This window comes from Oncorhynchus masou, chromosome 16 (genome assembly GCF_036934945.1).
Source record: "Oncorhynchus masou masou isolate Uvic2021 chromosome 16, UVic_Omas_1.1, whole genome shotgun sequence".
Lineage (NCBI taxonomy): Eukaryota > Metazoa > Chordata > Actinopteri > Salmoniformes > Salmonidae > Oncorhynchus > Oncorhynchus masou.
Window position 1 is genome coordinate 17,946,913 of NC_088227.1, and position 18,643 is coordinate 17,965,555.

At 42.2% G+C, this 18,643-nt stretch overlaps 1 protein-coding gene, 1 long non-coding RNA gene and 1 pseudogene across 2 annotated transcripts; 2 read left to right on the forward strand and 1 right to left on the reverse strand.

Moving 5' to 3' along the window:
• Positions 1-890: 890 nt before the first annotated feature.
• On the forward strand, positions 891-2,010 carry LOC135557280 (protein unc-93 homolog A-like; annotated as a pseudogene).
• A 1,243-nt stretch (positions 2,011-3,253) lies between these two features.
• ttll2 (tubulin tyrosine ligase-like family, member 2) lies at positions 3,254-5,095 on the forward strand. Its single transcript, XM_064990469.1, has one exon. The coding sequence runs from the start codon at positions 3,254-3,256 to the stop codon at positions 5,093-5,095; it is 1,842 nt and encodes a 613-aa protein (XP_064846541.1).
• Positions 5,096-10,642: 5,547 nt separating this feature from the next.
• Positions 10,643-11,718, reverse strand: LOC135557194 (uncharacterized). The gene is made up of 4 exons (XR_010458190.1): positions 11,658-11,718; positions 11,492-11,577; positions 11,277-11,381; positions 10,643-10,715 (listed from the first exon to the last, which is right to left on the reverse strand). It is a non-coding gene; the product is annotated as an uncharacterized LOC135557194 (long non-coding RNA).
• Positions 11,719-18,643: the final 6,925 nt, after the last annotated feature.

Sequence of the window (18,643 nt, forward strand, 5' to 3'; positions counted from 1 at the left end):
AATAAGCTATCTCTGAGCAACAACCAACACAGAACATGCCAATAAGCTATCTCTGAGCAAGCAACAAACACAGAACATGCCAATAAGCTATCTCTGAGCAACAACCAACACAGAACATGCCAATAAGCTATCTCTGAGCAAGCAACAAACACAGAACATGCCAATAAGCTATCTCTGAGCAACAACCAACACAGAACATGCCAATAAGCTATCTCTGAGCAAGCAACAAACAATAGTGGGGCATACCCAGAAGCTCATTTTCTGAGTAAAGGAACACTGGCTTTTATACAGCTGGATTTAAGGAGTCTGTAATTGCAGACAGCTGTATCCCCCGAGGAGAGGTCAGGGTCAGTTCCAATCTGGATTGGGGCCGACCAATCAACTGCTTGGGGGAATCCAGGAAGCCATTTCCTGAAATACATACACATACATACAAACTCACAACAACACAGAAACCAAGGAACGTAACAGAGATTCAGCTTCATATCCTTTCTTATTGTGTCTCACAGACACGTGACCTGTCTCTCTCTCCTTACAGTGAATGTAACTCAAGGTGAAGCTCAGCTCTGTGGACTGTCCAGTACTGGGAAGCTCTAGTGCAGTAATTGTAAACTCCACCAGACCTGATGACAAGTCTGTGAACACTCTGTCAGGCTGCTGCCTATGTGAGCTGCCCTGTAAATATGTAAACCGTAAACTGTACCTTATGTTCACCCCATTGTAACCGTATCAATCATATGTCAATCACTGAAACAAGCCCCTCCTCTCGCGCTATATAAACATCACAGCAGAAATATCTACTGTATATTCTGCTGGTGTTAATCCTCTGGCAGCTATTCTGGTGGCTGCATTCCTGGATAAACATAAACAGCAAACATAAACTGGACTCTATGGGCAACAAAGCGCCCTTATGTACTGTTTTTCTTGACACATTCAAACAACTTCAAGATAAGAGACAAGTTCTTCTCCTCCTTTTGACCTCATACATTGATCTGTAGGTGGGTTTCCTTACTGGGGACTACACCACTGTAAGTTACTACGCACATTTCTGAAACACATTCCTTAACGCTGACAATAGTAATTAAAACATATTTTAAAATCACTAAAACTAAGACATTTGTTTTGTTCAGAAAAACCCTGTATCTGACCACATTATGTACCTTTTAAAAAATTATTTTAGAGTTATGCCTCATGTGCTTTGGGGATACGTTTTGTTGGCTATGTAATGATTTGCTTTGGTGCCACAACTTCCCTATTCTCTATACTTTTTGGGAAGCTGTCACAATACATTGGAAGAGAAGCATTATTTCATTTGGTAAGGGGGGACAATGTAAACACCAGATGATACATTTGAACATATCAACAATCACTTTGATGATCCACTTCTACTTATGGTATTTGTGTAACTCTCTTCCAGCTTCAGCCCTTATCCTGGGTCTGTTGTTCTGGAGGCCTCACCCAGACCAGCTGCCTGTGTTATTTGTGTTTCCTGCTCTCTGGGGCAATGCAGATGCTGTATGGCAGACACAAATCAAGGGTGAGTTACCCTTTTCCTGTCGTCATGATTGCCTGACCTTTAGTGTGTGACCAACTAGGTATTGAATCCAGGTCACCCACATGCCTCAAGACTGTTAGCCCTCAGAGCTAAAAAAAAAACACACAAAAAACTGTGCTGTGCATTTATTCTGAAAGCTAACCGTTTTCAGACAAGGTTACTGACCTGTCAATAGTTCACTGAGCCACCGATGTTATAACCTTTACCGATGTTATAACCTTTACCGATGTTATAACCTTTACCGGCTGTTCAGATGGAACAAAAAATGTAAGATTTCTTTCCATTTTTCAGCATTCTATTGAGTTCTTTTTTATGACCAGAAGGAGGTAGCATTTGCTAACTATCGACTATGGGAGTCAGTTGGATTTGTAGTGTTGTACGCGCTCAGAAACGTAATCTCTGGAAATCAAGCTCTTCATCCTGTCTGGAGTTCTACTTGCAGTTGTACTCTATGATGGGGTGGAATTCAAACAGAGGAAAAAATTCTACACAGAGGGGGAAAATTAAATCCAAACCGTAGAGGGATATAACATTGACCTGACCACAGAAACTACAAGATTGTAGTAGAAGTCTACAAATCTTAACTGTATTAAATAGACCATGTGAAATACAACTCTCATGTAAATAGATATGTACGCTGTGAATATTATGAGAAATAAACATGCCATTTTTAGTATGTCAAGTATAGGTTATATGTATAGCGGTCCCTTATGTTGCTAGCGGGGTCAACATGGTTCTTTTTACATGGTTTAAAAATTAAAAATAAACTGACCTCCACCTGTCCTGCTCGAACCACATGACAAGGCTACACTATCTTTCGCGCGGCAGTGGGTTCTCCTAGCAACACGGATGACCGGCAGCCGTGTGTAGGTCTTAATAACAGTCGCAGAACTGAAGAAAGCTCGGGACCGGGCGAGAGGTGCCTGTGTTTAAAAAGAAGAGCACTCTCATCAAGGTAGGTAGAATGTAAATACGATGTTGGACAATTTCAGTGAGATGTGTGACGGTACTCGAGGTTCATTAATCATATGTTGAATTCTAAAGCCCATGTGTGAAGCCTGCTAGCTTGCCCCTGACAGACTCTGTTTAGCTATTGTCGCCTATTGGCGCATGACACGGAGTAGGAGTGGAATGTTATAGAGACTGGTACCCAGCACGGAGTACAAGGAGTGTAATGTTACAGAGACTGGTACCCAGCACGGAGTACAAGGAGTGTAATGTTCCATAGACTGGTACCCAGCACGGAGTACAAGGAGTGTAATGTTACAGAGACTGGTACCCAGCACGGAGTACAAGGAGTGTAATGTTACAGAGACTGGTACCCAGCACGGAGTACAAGGAGTGTAATGTTACAGAGACTGGTACCCAGCACGGAGTACAAGGAGTGTAATGTTACAGAGGCTGGTATTTAGCACAGATTACAAAGAGTTGGATGTTACAGACACTGGCCCCCAGACTAGAAGCCTACAGCCTAGGTTTGGTTGCATAGGAACAAAATGATTTTGAATTGCAATGATTGTTTTCAATTAAAATGTTATAAGCAAAGAGCAATTTCTAATAAATAACTTTGCTCGGACTGTAAGGGAGTGGTCTGATAACAACAGTTTACCTTCCAAGTGAGGAATAAACTGTGACTCATTTTGTACCCTCATCAGTATAATGGTACTGTTGTTTTTTATTGAAGGTTGTTTTCCTGGTATGGCCGCCGCAGGTGTGTGTGGCCCCACACCCCTGGTGTTCCGGCTACACAAGGGGGCCCCAGAGCTGGTGAGAGAGGTGCTGCTGGAGAGAGGCTGGGAGGAGTATGATGAGCAGGGGCAGGAGGAGGGAGGCTGGAACCTCTACTGGCGCACCTCAGCCTTCCACAACTCAGACTATGAGAACATACTGCCATGGCAGAGACTCAACCATCACCCCAAGACTGTGGGCATCACCCGCAAGGATTGCCTGGCCAGAAACCTGAAGAGAATGAGAGGGACGTTCGGCTCGGGTCTTTACAACTTCAGTCCGACAACTTTCATCCTCCCCAATGATTACACCAGGTTTCTGGCAGAGTACACCAAGCATCGTTTGAAGAATGGAGGCAGGTCGGGGTATTGGATCTGCAAGCCAGTGGATCTATCAAGAGGCAGGGGCATCTTTATCTTTGAGGACATCAGAGACTTGGTGTATGACTCCTCAGTGATCGTTCAGAGATACATCAGCAATCCTCTCCTCATCTCAGGGTACAAATTTGACCTTCGGATCTATGTTTGTGTGAAAAGTTTTCAGCCCCTCATCATCTACATGCATCAGGAGGGAATGGTACGCTTTGCCACTGAGAAATACAATTTGACATCTTTGGACAACCTTTATTCTCACCTGACCAACACGAGCATTAATAAGTTTAGCCCCTTCTACACAACAGACAAAGAGAGAGTGGGACAAGGATGTAAGTGGACTATGAGTAAATTCCGCTGCTTTCTTCATAGCCAAGGTATCAATGAACTATTCCTCTGGCAAAAGATCAACAACATTGTCACACTAACTTTGCTCACCATAGCCCCTTCTGTACCTTCCAGTCCCAACAGTGTTGAGCTCTTTGGGTTTGACATCCTAATTGATGCCAAATATAAGCCATGGCTACTAGAGGTTAACTACAGCCCTGCTCTCACCATCGACTGCCAAGTAGACGTGACAGTCAAGAAAGTACTTCTCAATGATCTGGTTGATCTGATGAACTACAAGTCCATGGACAGCGTTAGACAGAGAGGATATCTCAAACAGAAGTACAAACGCCCCTGCTATCTAGGCAGCCAGTCTCTGCGGTCCCCAGTGCTCCCCAAGTCTATGTGTGAGCACCACCCAGGAAACAAGAAAAGTCACAGCATACATTCTACGTTTTCTGACAGTATGAGATACTTTCCATCAGTTGAGATGAACCAGATCCGCACTGCAAGGAATTCCATAAGCAACACCAAGCGCTCGGCTCTGAATCCAATACTCATCCCACATTCAAAGACTGCAGCTGTAACTGGAAACAGAAAGACACATCCAGTGCTCTCACAGATGACAGAGGCCATCCAGTGGTCTGAGGTTTCAGACATAGAGTCAGAGTTTGATGACAGAAACCTGTCCACACGTGTTAGCCCGTGGCAGGCCTCAAGGCAACCAGCCGGGGGCTTCTGTAAGCTACCTGCCATTCACATTCAAAAGTACAAGACTCCTAAATTCCCATGGGACCCTAAAAGCCAAGATAAGAGCACCCCACCACTCCGTGTGGGAGACTTCATACTGACGTTTCCTTTTAATGAGGTCACACTGAAGGCGTCGTGGGACAAGCTCAACGTTAAGACTGCAGTCCATGAGGTTCACAAGCTCATCAGCCAGCTAGCATCAGGATGTAGCCACAAACAGAAGAGAGGGACGGAAGATGAGTTGGATAGATGCAAAGAGAAAAAGGATTTTGGGACTTTGTTTTGGGGACCTACTAACCCTCCTCTACTTAGTGAGTGCCACTTGTCAAACAAGCAACGAGCAACTGAACATTTTTGGAATTAAGCTTTTGGAATAATTTATTATTAGCACAGCCTAAACATAAATGTGTAAAAACACTAAAGTATACAGTACAAACACACATTATATGGAAAAGCAACTCATTTGTCCACAATTTCAAAATAACCTATTTTGTATTTATACTGAACAAAAATAGAAAAGCAACATGCAACAATTTCAAAGATTTTACTGAGTTACATACATATAAGGAAATCAGTCAGTTTAAATACATTCATTAGGCCCTAATCTATGGATTTCACATGCCTGGGCAGGGGTTCCACCCACTGAAGAGCCAGTCGCCAATCAGAATGAGTTTTCCCAACAAAAATAAGAAATATATTCCTTCAAGAGAGCAGTATAGACATTCAAAGATCTCTACAAAATAGTTTCAACACAAATTGTATTGATTAGTATTACTTATTTAGTGTACAATGATTTATGAATAATAAACATACACAATTTAAAAATGTCTGTTTACACTCAAGCACTTAGAAAATGATCAAATATGCCACAGGAAAATAGCTACAGTCAAACACAATGGAGCTTTGCTAACTTGGTATGAAGGCTTGAAAAACACAAAACATATGTTCTTCATTTCTTGTCTATTATGATAATGCCATCCTTGTCTTTAATGCGTACTCTGCCCGAGGGGAACTTGGTCTCTTGCCTTCCATTAGAATACACCGTCTTCAATGTTCCATCAGGGTATTCTCTCCTCTTGTACTGGGACGTATGGATCTCTCTTTGGCCATTGTTGAACTCCACTGTTTTCTCCCCACTTCTACAGTTTCAGAACACACACACACACACACACACACACACACACACACAAAATATAAGAATGCAGCAGTTGTTAAGACTTTTACCCGACATAAAATAGAGCTAAGTACTGTATGTGTATCTTACTCTGAAAGCTTGACCACTGTTCCATCTGGGAAGATGCTCTCCTCTCTGCCGTCAGGATAGAGGTACTTTATCGTCTGATCCGGGAAAACGATCTCCCTCCTTCCATCAGGGTGGTGTTTCTCTACAGACAACATGAATACATTTTTTGTTATTTGTGTCTATGCCTGGTCACTCTGAAAATATACACTACATGGTCAAATGTATGTGGACACCTGCTTGTTGAACATCTCATTCCAAAATCATGGGCATTAATATGGAGTTGGTCCCCCCTTTGCTCCTATAACAGCCTCCACTCTTCTGGGAAGGCTTTCCACTAGATGTTGGAGCAGCTCACAGATTACTGCACCTGTACATAGCCCACCTATAATTTAGCCCAAACCAACTACCTCTTTCCCTACTGTATTTATTTTATTTATTTTGCTCCTCTGCACCCCATTATTTTTTATTTCTACTTTGCACATTCTTCCACCTCAAATCTACCATTCCAGTGTTTTACTTGCTATATTGTATTTACTTCGCCACCATGGCCTTTTTTTTGCCTTTACCTCCCTTATCTCACCTCATTTGCTCACATCGTATATAGACTTGTTTCTACTGTATTATTGACTGTATGTTTGTTTTACTCCATGTGTAACTCTGTGTCGTTGTATGTGTTGAACTGCTTTGCTTTATCTTGGCCAGGTCGCAATTGTAAATGAGAACTTGTTCTCAACTTTCCTACCTGGTTAAATAAAGGTTAAATATATATATATTTTTTAAATATAAAAAAATTGTTGCAGGGACTTGCTTCCATTCAGCCACACAAGCATTAGTGAGGTCTGACACTGATGTTGGGCTATTAGGCCTGGCTGGCAGTCGGTGTTCCAATTAATCTCAAATGTGTTCGACGGGGTTGAGGTCAGGGCTCTGTGCAGGCCAGTCAAGTTCTTCCACACTGATCTCGGCAAACCATTTCTGTATGGACCTCATTTTGTGCACGGGGGCAATGTCATGCTGAAACAGGAAAGGGCCTTCCTCAAACGGTTGCCACAAAGTTGGAAGCACAGAATCGTCTAGAAAAGTGGTTCCCAAACTTTTTATAGTCCCATACCTCTTTAAACATTCAACCTCCAGCTGCGTACCCCCTCTAGCACCAGGGGTCAGCGCACTCTCAAATGTTGTTTTTTTGCTATCATTGTAAGCCTGCCACACACACACACTATACAATACATTTATTAAACATAAGAATGAGTGTGAGGTTTTGTCACAACTCGGCTCGTGGGAAGTGACAAAGAGCTCTTATAGGACCAGGGTACAAATAATAATATAATGATAACCAATCAATATGGCTCTTTATTTAACCATCTTACATATAAAACCTTATTTGTTCTTCGAAGATTGTGAATAACTCACTACAGGTTAATGAGAAGGGTGTGCTTGCACATAACTCTGCAATTTTGGGTTGTATTAGAGAGTCTCAGTCTTAAATACTTTTCTACACACAGACTGTGCCTGTATTTAGTTTTCATGCTAGCTAGGGCCGAGAATCCACTCTCACATAGGTATGTGGTTGCAAAGGGCATCAGTGTCTTAACAGCGCGATTTGCCAAGGCAGGATACTTTGAGCGCAGCCCAATCCAGGCAGTAAAGAAAACTTTAAGGTCGTCTCTCAATTTTAAAAAACGTGTTAATACTTTGCCCCTTGATAACCAGCGCACTTCTGTATGTTGTAAAAGCGTTACATGGTCGCCGCCCATATCATTACATAGTGCAGAAAATACACCGGAGTTCAGGGGCCTTGCTTTAACAAAGTTAACAATTTTCACTGTAGTGTCCAAAACGTCTTTCAAGCTGTCAGGCATTCCCTTTGCAGCAAGACCCTCTCGGTTGAAGCTGCAGTGAACCCAAGTGGCGTAGGGAGCAACTGCTTGCACATCGTTACCACTCCACAATGTCTCCCTGTCATGGCTTTTGCGCCATCAGTACAGATACCAACATGAGCAGCAGCTACATTTGGCTACCTACGGACCGTTAGTGAAATTCCCACGAGAGAGTAACGATTAATGTGATTGGATGTTAATTATTTGACTAGGCTACCTGTATTTGACATTGTGTTGTTATTTCGCTGAACACTAGATGGTTTCATTTTAGTTTTGGCAGTGAAACGAGACTACTCAGACGAGAGGAAAAACTCACCCAAATGTATAGCACCGTTGGAAAATATAAATGAACTGTTTGAAAATCTGAAGAAAAAAAAGAAGAAAAAAAATTATAAAAACATTAAAATAAATAATATGTGAATCACATTTTTATGTGGCGTAGCCCCGACGGCATTGCGCGTACCCCTGGTTCGGGAATACCTGGTCTAGAATGTCATTGTATGATGTAGCGTTAAGATTTTCCTACAGCCCCACTATTATTCCTCCTCCACCAAACTTTACAGTTGGCACTATGCATTCTGGCTGGTAATGTTCTCCTAGCATCCGCCAAACCCAGATTCGTCCGTCGGACTGCCCGATGGTTAAGCGTAAATCATCACTCCAGAGAAAGTGTTTCCATTCCTCCAGAGTCCAATGGCGGCCAGCTTTACACCATTCCAGCCCACACTTGGCATTGCGCATGGCTGTCTTAGGCTTGTGTGCGGCTGCTTGGCCATGGAAACCCATTTCACGAAGCTCCCAATGAACAGTTCTCGTGCTGATGTTGCTCTGAGGCAGATGATTTTTGCGCGCTACTTGCCTCAACATTTGGCGGTCCTGTTCTGTGTGCGGCTCTCTTTTATTTTCAAGTCTTCTACTCCGCTAGCCAGCACCTCGTCTAAATAGGTGTGCATTTCTTTTTCTTCTAGACCAGGGGTGTCAAAGTCAAATGGACGGAGGGCCAAATAAAAAATTTAGCTACAAGCCGAGGGCCGGACTGTTCGAATGTTCATTGAAAAATTTTTAAATGACGCATATAGTCTAGTGAACCTAATTGAACCTACTGAAAACCTAACAAATATATTCCAATATGATCAGATAAATAAAGCAATATTTTCTTATGGCTCTGTCAGTAATCTTTAATTTTCTTTAATTTTCAACAGACACAAAAGACAAATTTCCTTTATATAAAAATATAATTCCTCTGCCTTTTGTAGCCTTTGTTCCATGTCCATATTCTTGTTTTTGTCCGCGTGTTTCGTTTCATAATGTCGTCTCAGATTATACTCTTTCAGTACCGCCACACTTTCTCCACACAGAAGACACACAGGTTTTCCAGCTACCTCCGTGAACATATACTCCGACTCCCACCTTGTTTGAAACCCCCGGTTCTCAGTGTCCACCTTCCGTTTTGCCATTTTTGATGGGTATCTGAAAGTTAATTTTACTGTGACGCTGACGACTGCTGTGCCAATAAATATTGAAATGAAGCAGCCTACTGCTCGGTGCGTCACCGTTGCATTGTGGGAAATGTAGTATTGGTGCGTGTAAAAGATCTGCGGGCTGCCGGCTTGCTGCGGTCTGCGGGCCGGTTCTAATAATAAATCAAGATCATCCCAGGGGCCGTAAAAAACCTTCTCGCGGGCCGGATGTGGCCCGCGGGCCTTGACTCTGACATATGTGTTCTAGACTGTGAGCTTGTGTGACCTACAGCTTCACCACTGAGCTAATTGGGCAGCTCTAGCAGGGCAGAAATTTGACGAACTGACTTGCTGGAAAGGTGGCATCCTATGATGGTGCCACATTGAAAATCAATGAGGTCTTCAGTAGGGGCCATTCTACTGTCAATGTTTGTCTATGGAGATTGCATGGTTGCGTGGTCGATTTTATACACCTGTTAGCAACGGGTGTGGCTGAAGTAGCCGAATACACTAATTTGAAGCGTTGTCCACATACCTTTGGCCATGTAGTGTATATCAGATTAGAGCTTTGATAACAATATTACCCATCTGCTTGTTTGGAAATTGCAGGACCTCCAAACCAGTTGGGTATGTGGTGTGAGTTGTCTGTGCATCAGCATAGTAGTACACCTATCAAAGAGAAACAATGGAGTTATAAAAAATAAAAATCCCCCGTTGTTATTTTAAAAATTGTGTTACTGAAATGAAGAAGACGAGTGTCCGGCAAAGCAGTAAAAAACAATGCATGACATATTCTGCTGTTCTATTACGTGTGCAGCGATGTCCCAGGGGATTTTGTTGTTGTTTGCAGTCATTTCTTTTTGTTGTAATATCCCAAATGCACATGGCAGTTTCACCAATTAAGGATTCCAGCTTTAAGGCAGTAGTTACAGTTTAAATACTGGCATAGTCCCCAGTACGACATATTACTCACCACTTTCCCATCTGCCAGTATGTGTTTGACATCTCCGTTGAAGAATGTGACAGTTATGGTCTTCTGGTCAGCAGTGATCTCTTTTCTAGTTCCATTGCGGAATGTAAATACACGCCAGCCATTGGTGAGAAGTTGTTCTATCTGTGTATCAGAGCAATATCATGGCATGTAGGGCGCATTATTATTGTTTCACTATGAGTGGTAACTCTGTTAGTGGGATACTTTGGAATTGCTGAAATGAAACTTCAATGAAAGGGCAGAAAATGATATACTTCATACAAGTACTTGTTCAAAGAAATAACAACATAGGGGAATTTTCCTACCTTACCATCTGGATAGTGTATTTCTTCACACACGTCATTGTTTATACCCGTGTGTGTTGTGTGGGTGGAGTTACCACTCATCGCTCCTGGATTCAAACGTGGTTCCTGTAATAACAAATGAGGGATTGTTAAAGCTGTCCAAGATGGTCCAAGACCTTGGCAAGGAACTATAGTATCTCAGATACACAGCCATCCAAAAAGGTAGCTTAGCAGTTAAGAGTTTTGGGATAGTAACCGGAAGGTTGCTGGTTCGAATCCTGAGCCGGCTACAATAGGTGAAAAATCTTACGATTTTTATATTTTTTATGTCATTTTTATTTAACCAGGTAGGCCAGTTGAGAACAAGTTCTCATGTACAACTGCTACCTGGCCAAGATTAAGCAAAGCAGTGCGACAAAAACTACAACACAGAGTTACACATGGGATAAACAAACGTACAGTCAATAACACAGCAGAAAAATCTATGTACTGTACAGTGTGTGCAAATGTAGTAAGAGTGCCCTTGAGCAAGGCGCTTAACCCCTAAGTCGCTCTGGATAAAAGTGTCTGCTAAATTACTAAAATGTTTGAAGTGAGCAAAATAACAATCTACCTATGTAGAACTGGTTATTTCAGGAACTTTAGTTGATTACTATACACATCAGAACCTCTGCTAGGCTTCATTACCCTGTGTTCTGACTCTGAGCTGGAGTATTTGCTGACCGATGGTGTGGCGCTCCTGCTCTGTCGACCTTTCGCCTCCGTCTCCTTTTCCACTGACCGACCCAAACCCTGAGGACAGCGAGAATTAGTGGGCTATTTCATAGTGGTTGTTTGTTACATGTAGCAGTGTGTTACAATCGACTGATGCTGTCTGAGTACCATGTTACAGACATATGTACCTGATCTCTGTTGCTCTCACGCTGCTTTAAGAGACAGTCATTTGTGTGATGGGTGTCCTCAAAACTGACTGAATTTGATGAAAGGCCTGTTGTGAATGAAATTAACATCATTGCCAAATCAATTGATTGAATGTATAGTAAACACAGAACAGACTAGAGTACTTACTTAAGGAGGCAGGTCCCCAATCCCTTGTGCTTTGAGTATTGGTAGGATAGTTGTGATAAGGCTAAAGAAAGAATCAAGTCACATGATAATTATAAACACTAAACCTTCTCATTTCATGCTTCTTATGAGGAAGATACAAAGAACATCCGTTAGTCTAAATTGTTAATAAGGGACATTAGGCTACTGTACATTTTCATTTGCAATATGTTTAGCTGGCCTTGATGACCCCTGAACGTGTCACATGCAGTTTTAAAGACAACCTTTTGTCCAGTTTGGATTAAATTGCATTTTAACTGTGCTTGTTCCATCTATTATTGAACCTTGGTTCAAAAGTGTTCATACATTATGAAGAAGGAAAAACTATTGAAAAGTAAAATCAGGTTTTAACACTTAAGTTTCTTAGAATTGGCAATGAGTATATTCATTACACAGTATAAATAATTAATAATGGGCAGAGTCACTAATCTGACACGGCCCATTGTAAATCGCTATAAATTATTAGTGGGGTGCTTAAAGACCACTTCAGAACACATTTTATACTTGATACTTATTACATTTAGCCTAACAAGTTGACTGCAGTCAGACAGAGATGTCTATCTCTGACAAAACTTGCGATAAAATACAACATATACCTCTAAAATGGTAAATGAGCTGAAAATACAATGTCAAGTTGATCTGAATCACATGGAATATATAGTAAAAAAAAAAACTTCAGGTTTCTATGTTTGTTTTAAACAGAATACATTACTTGATTGTTTGCCAGACTGATTATAAGATTCATACTGACTGTGTCCATTTTACTGTAAGCTGCACTCTTCTGGACAGGTGGTTTGTTGAATGCAGGAGTCGCACTTCTGCTGTGGACGACTGAAGGAGCTGGTTCAGAAACCATATGTGACAATTTTCTTTGATCAGGAATCTGAGGAACAAATATCCATATTATAGACATATTATAACATCCACTATTCTGGATGATGCCCCTCTATCTACTGTATTTGTGTAGTTACTTCAGGGAATACTGTTCTTTCATAATTGACTAGTGTTGCAACTAGTGTTGCAAAATTCTGTGAACTTTCAATAAATTCCTTGGTTTTCCCTGAAATCCCGGTTGGATGAAATCAGGAATCATCCAACTAGGATTTCTGGAAAACTAGGCCATTTATTGAAAGTTCCCAAAATTTTGCAATTCTAGTTAGATCTGAGTGAGGTAGAAAGGGCTGATCTTAGATCAGTTGAGCAGGAAGTAAACCAGCTCTGTTTGATCAATGGAATATGATGAGCACAGAGGGGAGCTGTCGGTTGGTTTCTGTAAACTCAAATGATTTCTGCCCAAATATACAGTTAGAGCTCTTAGAAATACAGCCCCAAAGCTATTTCCTGTTAGGATAAAACCGAGCCTCATGGCTTTCATATGGTCTGTAGCTATACTGTATACAGTACCTGCACCTTGGACTTTGCAGCTGGAAAACTGCCAACTGTTGACCTTCTGGCTGGGTTTCCACTGTGACTGGAACAACTTGAAGATCTCTTCTCCCTTATCCTCTGACTAGTAGCTCTATGAATATCCACAGACACCTGGACATATGGATTATATACTGATAGATAATGCTCTACTGACACCTTGATACCACTGATGACTGATCCTTTTTGGACACAGAACACTGATGAGGTCAGAAAGTATTGACGTCATTAGTAGATAAGAGAAGTGTTACAAGTTAATGTATAAACTGACTTAAAGTATGGATAAGAGCGTCTGCTAAATGACTTAAATGTAAATGTAAATGAATGGTTTAGTAATGGGTTATTACTCAGGGTTCATGGGTTACTCATGGGTTATTACTTAGGTACAGTATATCTTCTTACAGCGCTCTCTGCCCCTATGTGAGATGCAGTGGCTGTGTCAGGACTACTCCCTGCCACTTGGTGGCTTTGTTCAGGAGCACTGAGCTTGTCACGCAGCTCCACATTCTCTCTGGTCAGGGCTTCCACCTGGTTCTGCAGCAGATGATGAGCCTGGGACCAGTGGGACTCCCGACTAGAGAACTGCTCCTGAAGAGCTAGAATCTGCTGCCTGAGATCCTGAGTTCACACACATGCACGCACACACGGACACACACAGACATGAAGACACCCACGCATGAACATACACACACCCTGGATGAGAGTGAGACAAACCAACCAATGTGGTGGATATAGGACTCATGTTCACAGTTTGGATGTTGGGTGTTTGTTGGGTGTTTGTTTAAAGCTGTACGTTATAAACTGTTACAGAAGTGGGATCTTAATTTGACCAGTATTGTTGTTGCAAAAATAATCCTAGATTTTTTTTGTATGTTTAGTCCATAATGTTGCTTGATCGGTAGTTAGGCTATTAGCTGGACAAAAGTAGGCTACATGAAAGTGCAATACTGTCAATATAACAGTGAGTTGGAGCGGGTTTTCAGTGAATTTATGGAAATCACGAAGCTCATCTGCATTTCCTGCGGTGCAGGAAAATTCGCAGCAACGAAAGAGTGATCAAATTAAGATCCTTCAACGGTATCATCAGGTCAGGACAAGCAAAGGGGATGCGTTTAATTCTGTCATAAAATGGTAACACTGACTTATTCACACCTTATGAGACAGGAAATGCATCGCTCTGTTCCATGTTAATGTTGGTCAGTAGGAAACTGATAGACGCTGAGACAGAATGCACCTGACTCCTATGACGCTCTACGACTTATGTGCACCTCACGGACATTCATTGCTCCCTCACAAATGACGTTATATCGATACCACATACAGTAGGCTGTTTTAGGCCTCAAGGCTTTATGAGATTCTGATGAACAAATTTGTTTTACTAAGGTCTATTAAGATCAGTCACATAATGACTTTACCTGACCATCACCAACGTCTAGTTTAGCAGAAAACGGTTGATTCTTCAACACCTGGCCTTCTGTATGGGTGAATGGGGATCCATAACTGCTGTGGTGGCCATCTCTGTCACAGCACTCTATTTGGTCCATTCTCTTTCTGTGTAAAACCCACATTTCAGTGGAAATGAAAGAAAAAACAACATTTCTGATGAAGAACATGATAGGTGTCTGATATTGCAATTCCAGAAGTGCTCAAATTCTTTATAATCTCGTGGATCATATATCATCAGTGGTTTTTTTTACATAGTTTGTGTTTCATGTCTCTAGCACGTCATCACAATCAGATACGGCACAGACACATTTTCCGGGGCATCACATTATGAAAACTAACCAAACTGTCCCTGTACATTTTACCTGAGGAGTTCCATTGCTCTCTCTTGTTCCGTTTTCATCTTGTCCAACAAATCATGATTCTCTTCTGCTTTTATTCCGCTGTGTGGCTTTGACACGGTCTGATTTGCTTGAAGGAGGTTAAAGTGACTGTTAGTAGAGAGAAGACCTCTTCAAAGAATAACATGTCATGTAGCATGTAAACTGGTACACATTATTACATGATTCATGTCTGTGTTCTTCATTATAGCAGTTCAATTACATAGGTGAGTCTAGCCAAAATAAACAGTACACTCACCCAGCTTGAACCCCTGGAGATGTCTGCTCTTTACGGTCTCTTTAGTTCTAGATGTTACTTTAGGGACCATGCTGGGTTTGAGCTCTGCAGAGGAGGGACGTTTTGACTTTATGTCTGTCCCCCTGCTGCTGCTGCTCCCCAGTGGCAGGGCTCTCTCTGTGCTTGTTTTCCTTGCAGACTGTGGGTATAATGGACGTGGTTCTGTCTTCTGCCAGTTTATGTCCCGGAGCTCTGTTTCACTGTCACTGCTGGAGCAGGAGCTAGATGGGTGGTGGTGGTGGAGAGTGGGTCCGTGGGTGGGAAAAGGTCTGGAGGGCAGGCTATCCCCAGCCTCGCTGGGGGCATCGCTGGCGTAGTCCCCATCGGACAGGTCCAGGTTCTGGTCCTTGTGTCCGAGCCGTGGGGGAGACGGGAGGGTGGGCTGCTGGTGGCACTGAGAGTTAGGGTTGTCCTCGTCACTGTTAGAACTACTCAGAGATAGGAGAGACATCACTGCTGTAGACCCGCTTTGAGATTTTGAAATATTGGTGAAATTGGAGTGTGTGACATTTTTCCAGTCCGCAGTCTCTGATGAGACCGGCCCATTGTCAGTGACTCTAACTATGTGGTCGTTGACTGTCTTGAAGCCAACATTTACTGCCTGAGCTTTGACCTTAGGTTGGCCCATGTTGTTTGGTTGTGCAGTACTATCAAAAGGCTGCAATGCCAAATGTGGCTCCTTCACCTCAAGTTGTTTATGGACAAGGTCCCTTAAATCAGCATACACATGATTCTGTGACACCACCTCATCACTTAGCTCCACGGAGGTCAAACTCGGCGACCTCACAAGCCGTTTATGGGATGTTGTAACGCCCAACAAATCTCTCCTGTCTCTAGTATCAACACTAGATGCAGTGTTTTCAGTGGCCTTGCTTTGAGTATTTTCTGTGGGCTTTGGTGTCCTCTCCTGTCTGGCCGTTTGATTAACTCTGTTGTCTCTCTCTCGTGTGGCAGGTCCTGTTGTCTTTTCCCAGGACTCAGAAAGAGCAGGGCAGCTCCTCTGGGAGATCAGTAAAGGCTTGACCCTGAGTCTGGTCCTGTCACTGAGCTGCAGGGAGGGGGCTGATGAGCGTCTCTGCTGGCTGCCACAACTCACCTTCCTGGGCTGCTGGCTGAGTGAGAGGGAGGCCCTACGCCAGGTCTTCTGCTGCACACTGTCCTTACCCCTCTCTATTCTGGACACGCCCTTCCCTTTCTTCAGGAAGTATCTTCTCTCTGTGACTCTCCTGGCCTCCCTGCTGTCCTGAAAAGGGACCAGCTGCTTAGATACAGTAGATAACTTATTTTATATGACATGATTACAAAGTGTAATGAATACTCTGAAATGAACTACTCTGAAAGTAGGCCATATGCAAATCCTCTATGCACTCCATACCTGCTTGTTGTTTTGCTGTGCATATTCTTCAACTTTCAGCTGTTCCTCCACAAATTCCTGAAATGTTTTCTCTCTCTCTTTGACAGCAGGCCTAATGGGTCTTCAATAGTGTGACAGGTCAGTTAACGTATATAAAAAATGGTATGGAATAGCAAATGACCACAACTCACTTGTGGATTCTTCACTATCATTAGCTGACAGTAAAATATGTGTATGTGACCAATAAAATGTGATTGTTGATTTGATTTGAAAGGTGATACATGTTGAATAGAATAGAAATATCATTACAGTACCTGTCCTCTGGGCTTCTGGGTGGCTGTCTACGTGTCCCAAATGGGCTGACTGTACAGACTTCTTTGTCTTCCCCCTGCTCTGCAGCTTCCTCTTTGATAGGAGAGAGGTTCCTCTGCTCTCTTCCATCTTTATTTGGAAGAATGCTCTCTATAATTCACATGATAAGATTAATCACATAACAACACAATTTAAATTCTGTATTAATAAAAAAGAAAAGATGGACAAAGTTCAGCACTGACTTCTGGATAAAATTGTTATGTAAATGAGGATTCATGTCTTCAACAGAATACATTTTACAGCGTAAAATGAAGAGAAACAGAACCAAGCAACAATTCTAAATGCCTCCGTACTTTAAAGGGTTGTGATAATTATACTGGAGTTCTGTGACTAGTTGCTGTTAACCAGCTCTGGATCCAGTTTTGACAAAACCCTCCTTTAAATAAGTTAATCATTTACTCCTGTTTTTCTATAATCATGACGATCTATCGAAAAGCAACTGATAATGTATTTGCAATATGATCGGAAACACTTAGGTTGAAATATGTAATGTCCTTCATTTGGCTTTGAAAGAAAATACCCTGGAAAATCAGTCTGTCATCTCAGACTTATCTGAACTGGATACTGTTGGGTTCTGATTTCTTGAAATGTACTTATTCATCCCACTGAGGGAGAGAGGGGAATGTATAACATTTACATTCTGTCAGGATATGTTATCATTAGCCATCAGGGATCCTATGGGAGGAGGACAGACACAGTCTGGTACCAGTCACCCTGACAGCCGTGATTTGGGGACTAGTGAGCACTTTGGGGTAGAGGTCAGGTCAGATGAAGTGAGGAAGAACAGATATCACTAAGGTTCTGTCTAGCAACAGAGATGTAATGGCTGTTCAGGTGTGTAGGAGGAGACTCAGCATAGGAGAAAGGGTTAAATATCAGTGCTTGTGTGAATATGTTTTTGTCAATTCAGATGTTCGATCCTTTGGGAAGACTATACTTGGTTTAAGCTTTCATAGTGTCTGTTAAGTTCTTACTCTGGTAATTAGAACCTAATACTACACTGCAGAATGAGTTTAAGGTTTGTGGGTTGCACACCAAAAAAATAACACGCCAAAAATAGTATGCCAAACTCCAGCTCACAACTCAAATGTTTGGGGTCAGTTAGAAATGTCCTTGTTTTTGAAAGAAAAGCACATTTTTTGTCCATTAAATTAATACATACGCCTTACAAGTTCTCAACTGGCAGCATCATTAAATAGTACCCGCAAAACCCCAGTCTCAACATCAACAGTGAAGAGGCGCCTCCGGGATGCTGGCCTCCTAGGCAGAGTTGCAAAGAAAAATACATATCTCAGACTTGCCAATAAAAATAAATTATTAAGATGGGTAAATGAACACTGGACAGAGGATCTCTGCATAGAAGGCCAGCATCCCAGAGTCGCCTCTTCACTATTGACATTGGTGTTTTGCGGGTACTATTTAATGAAGCTGCCAGTTGAGGCGTCTGTTTCTCAAACTAGACACTCTAATGTGCTTGTACTCTTGCTCAGTTGTGCACCGGGGCCTCCCACTCCTCTTTCTATTCTGGTTAGAGCCCATTTGCGCTGTTCTGTGAAGGGAGTAGTACACAGCGTTGTATGAGATCTTCAGTTTCTTGGCAATTTCTCACATGGAATAGACTTCATTTCGCAGATTTTCTTTTTTAACCTGGCAAGTCAGTTAACTAGGCAACAAATTC

What these genes read in the sequence shown, in the direction of transcription:
- ttll2 (XM_064990469.1), top strand. Translation starts at nt 3,254, where the DNA reads ATGGCCGCCGCAGGTGTGTGTGGCCCCACACCCCTGGTGTTCCGGCTA.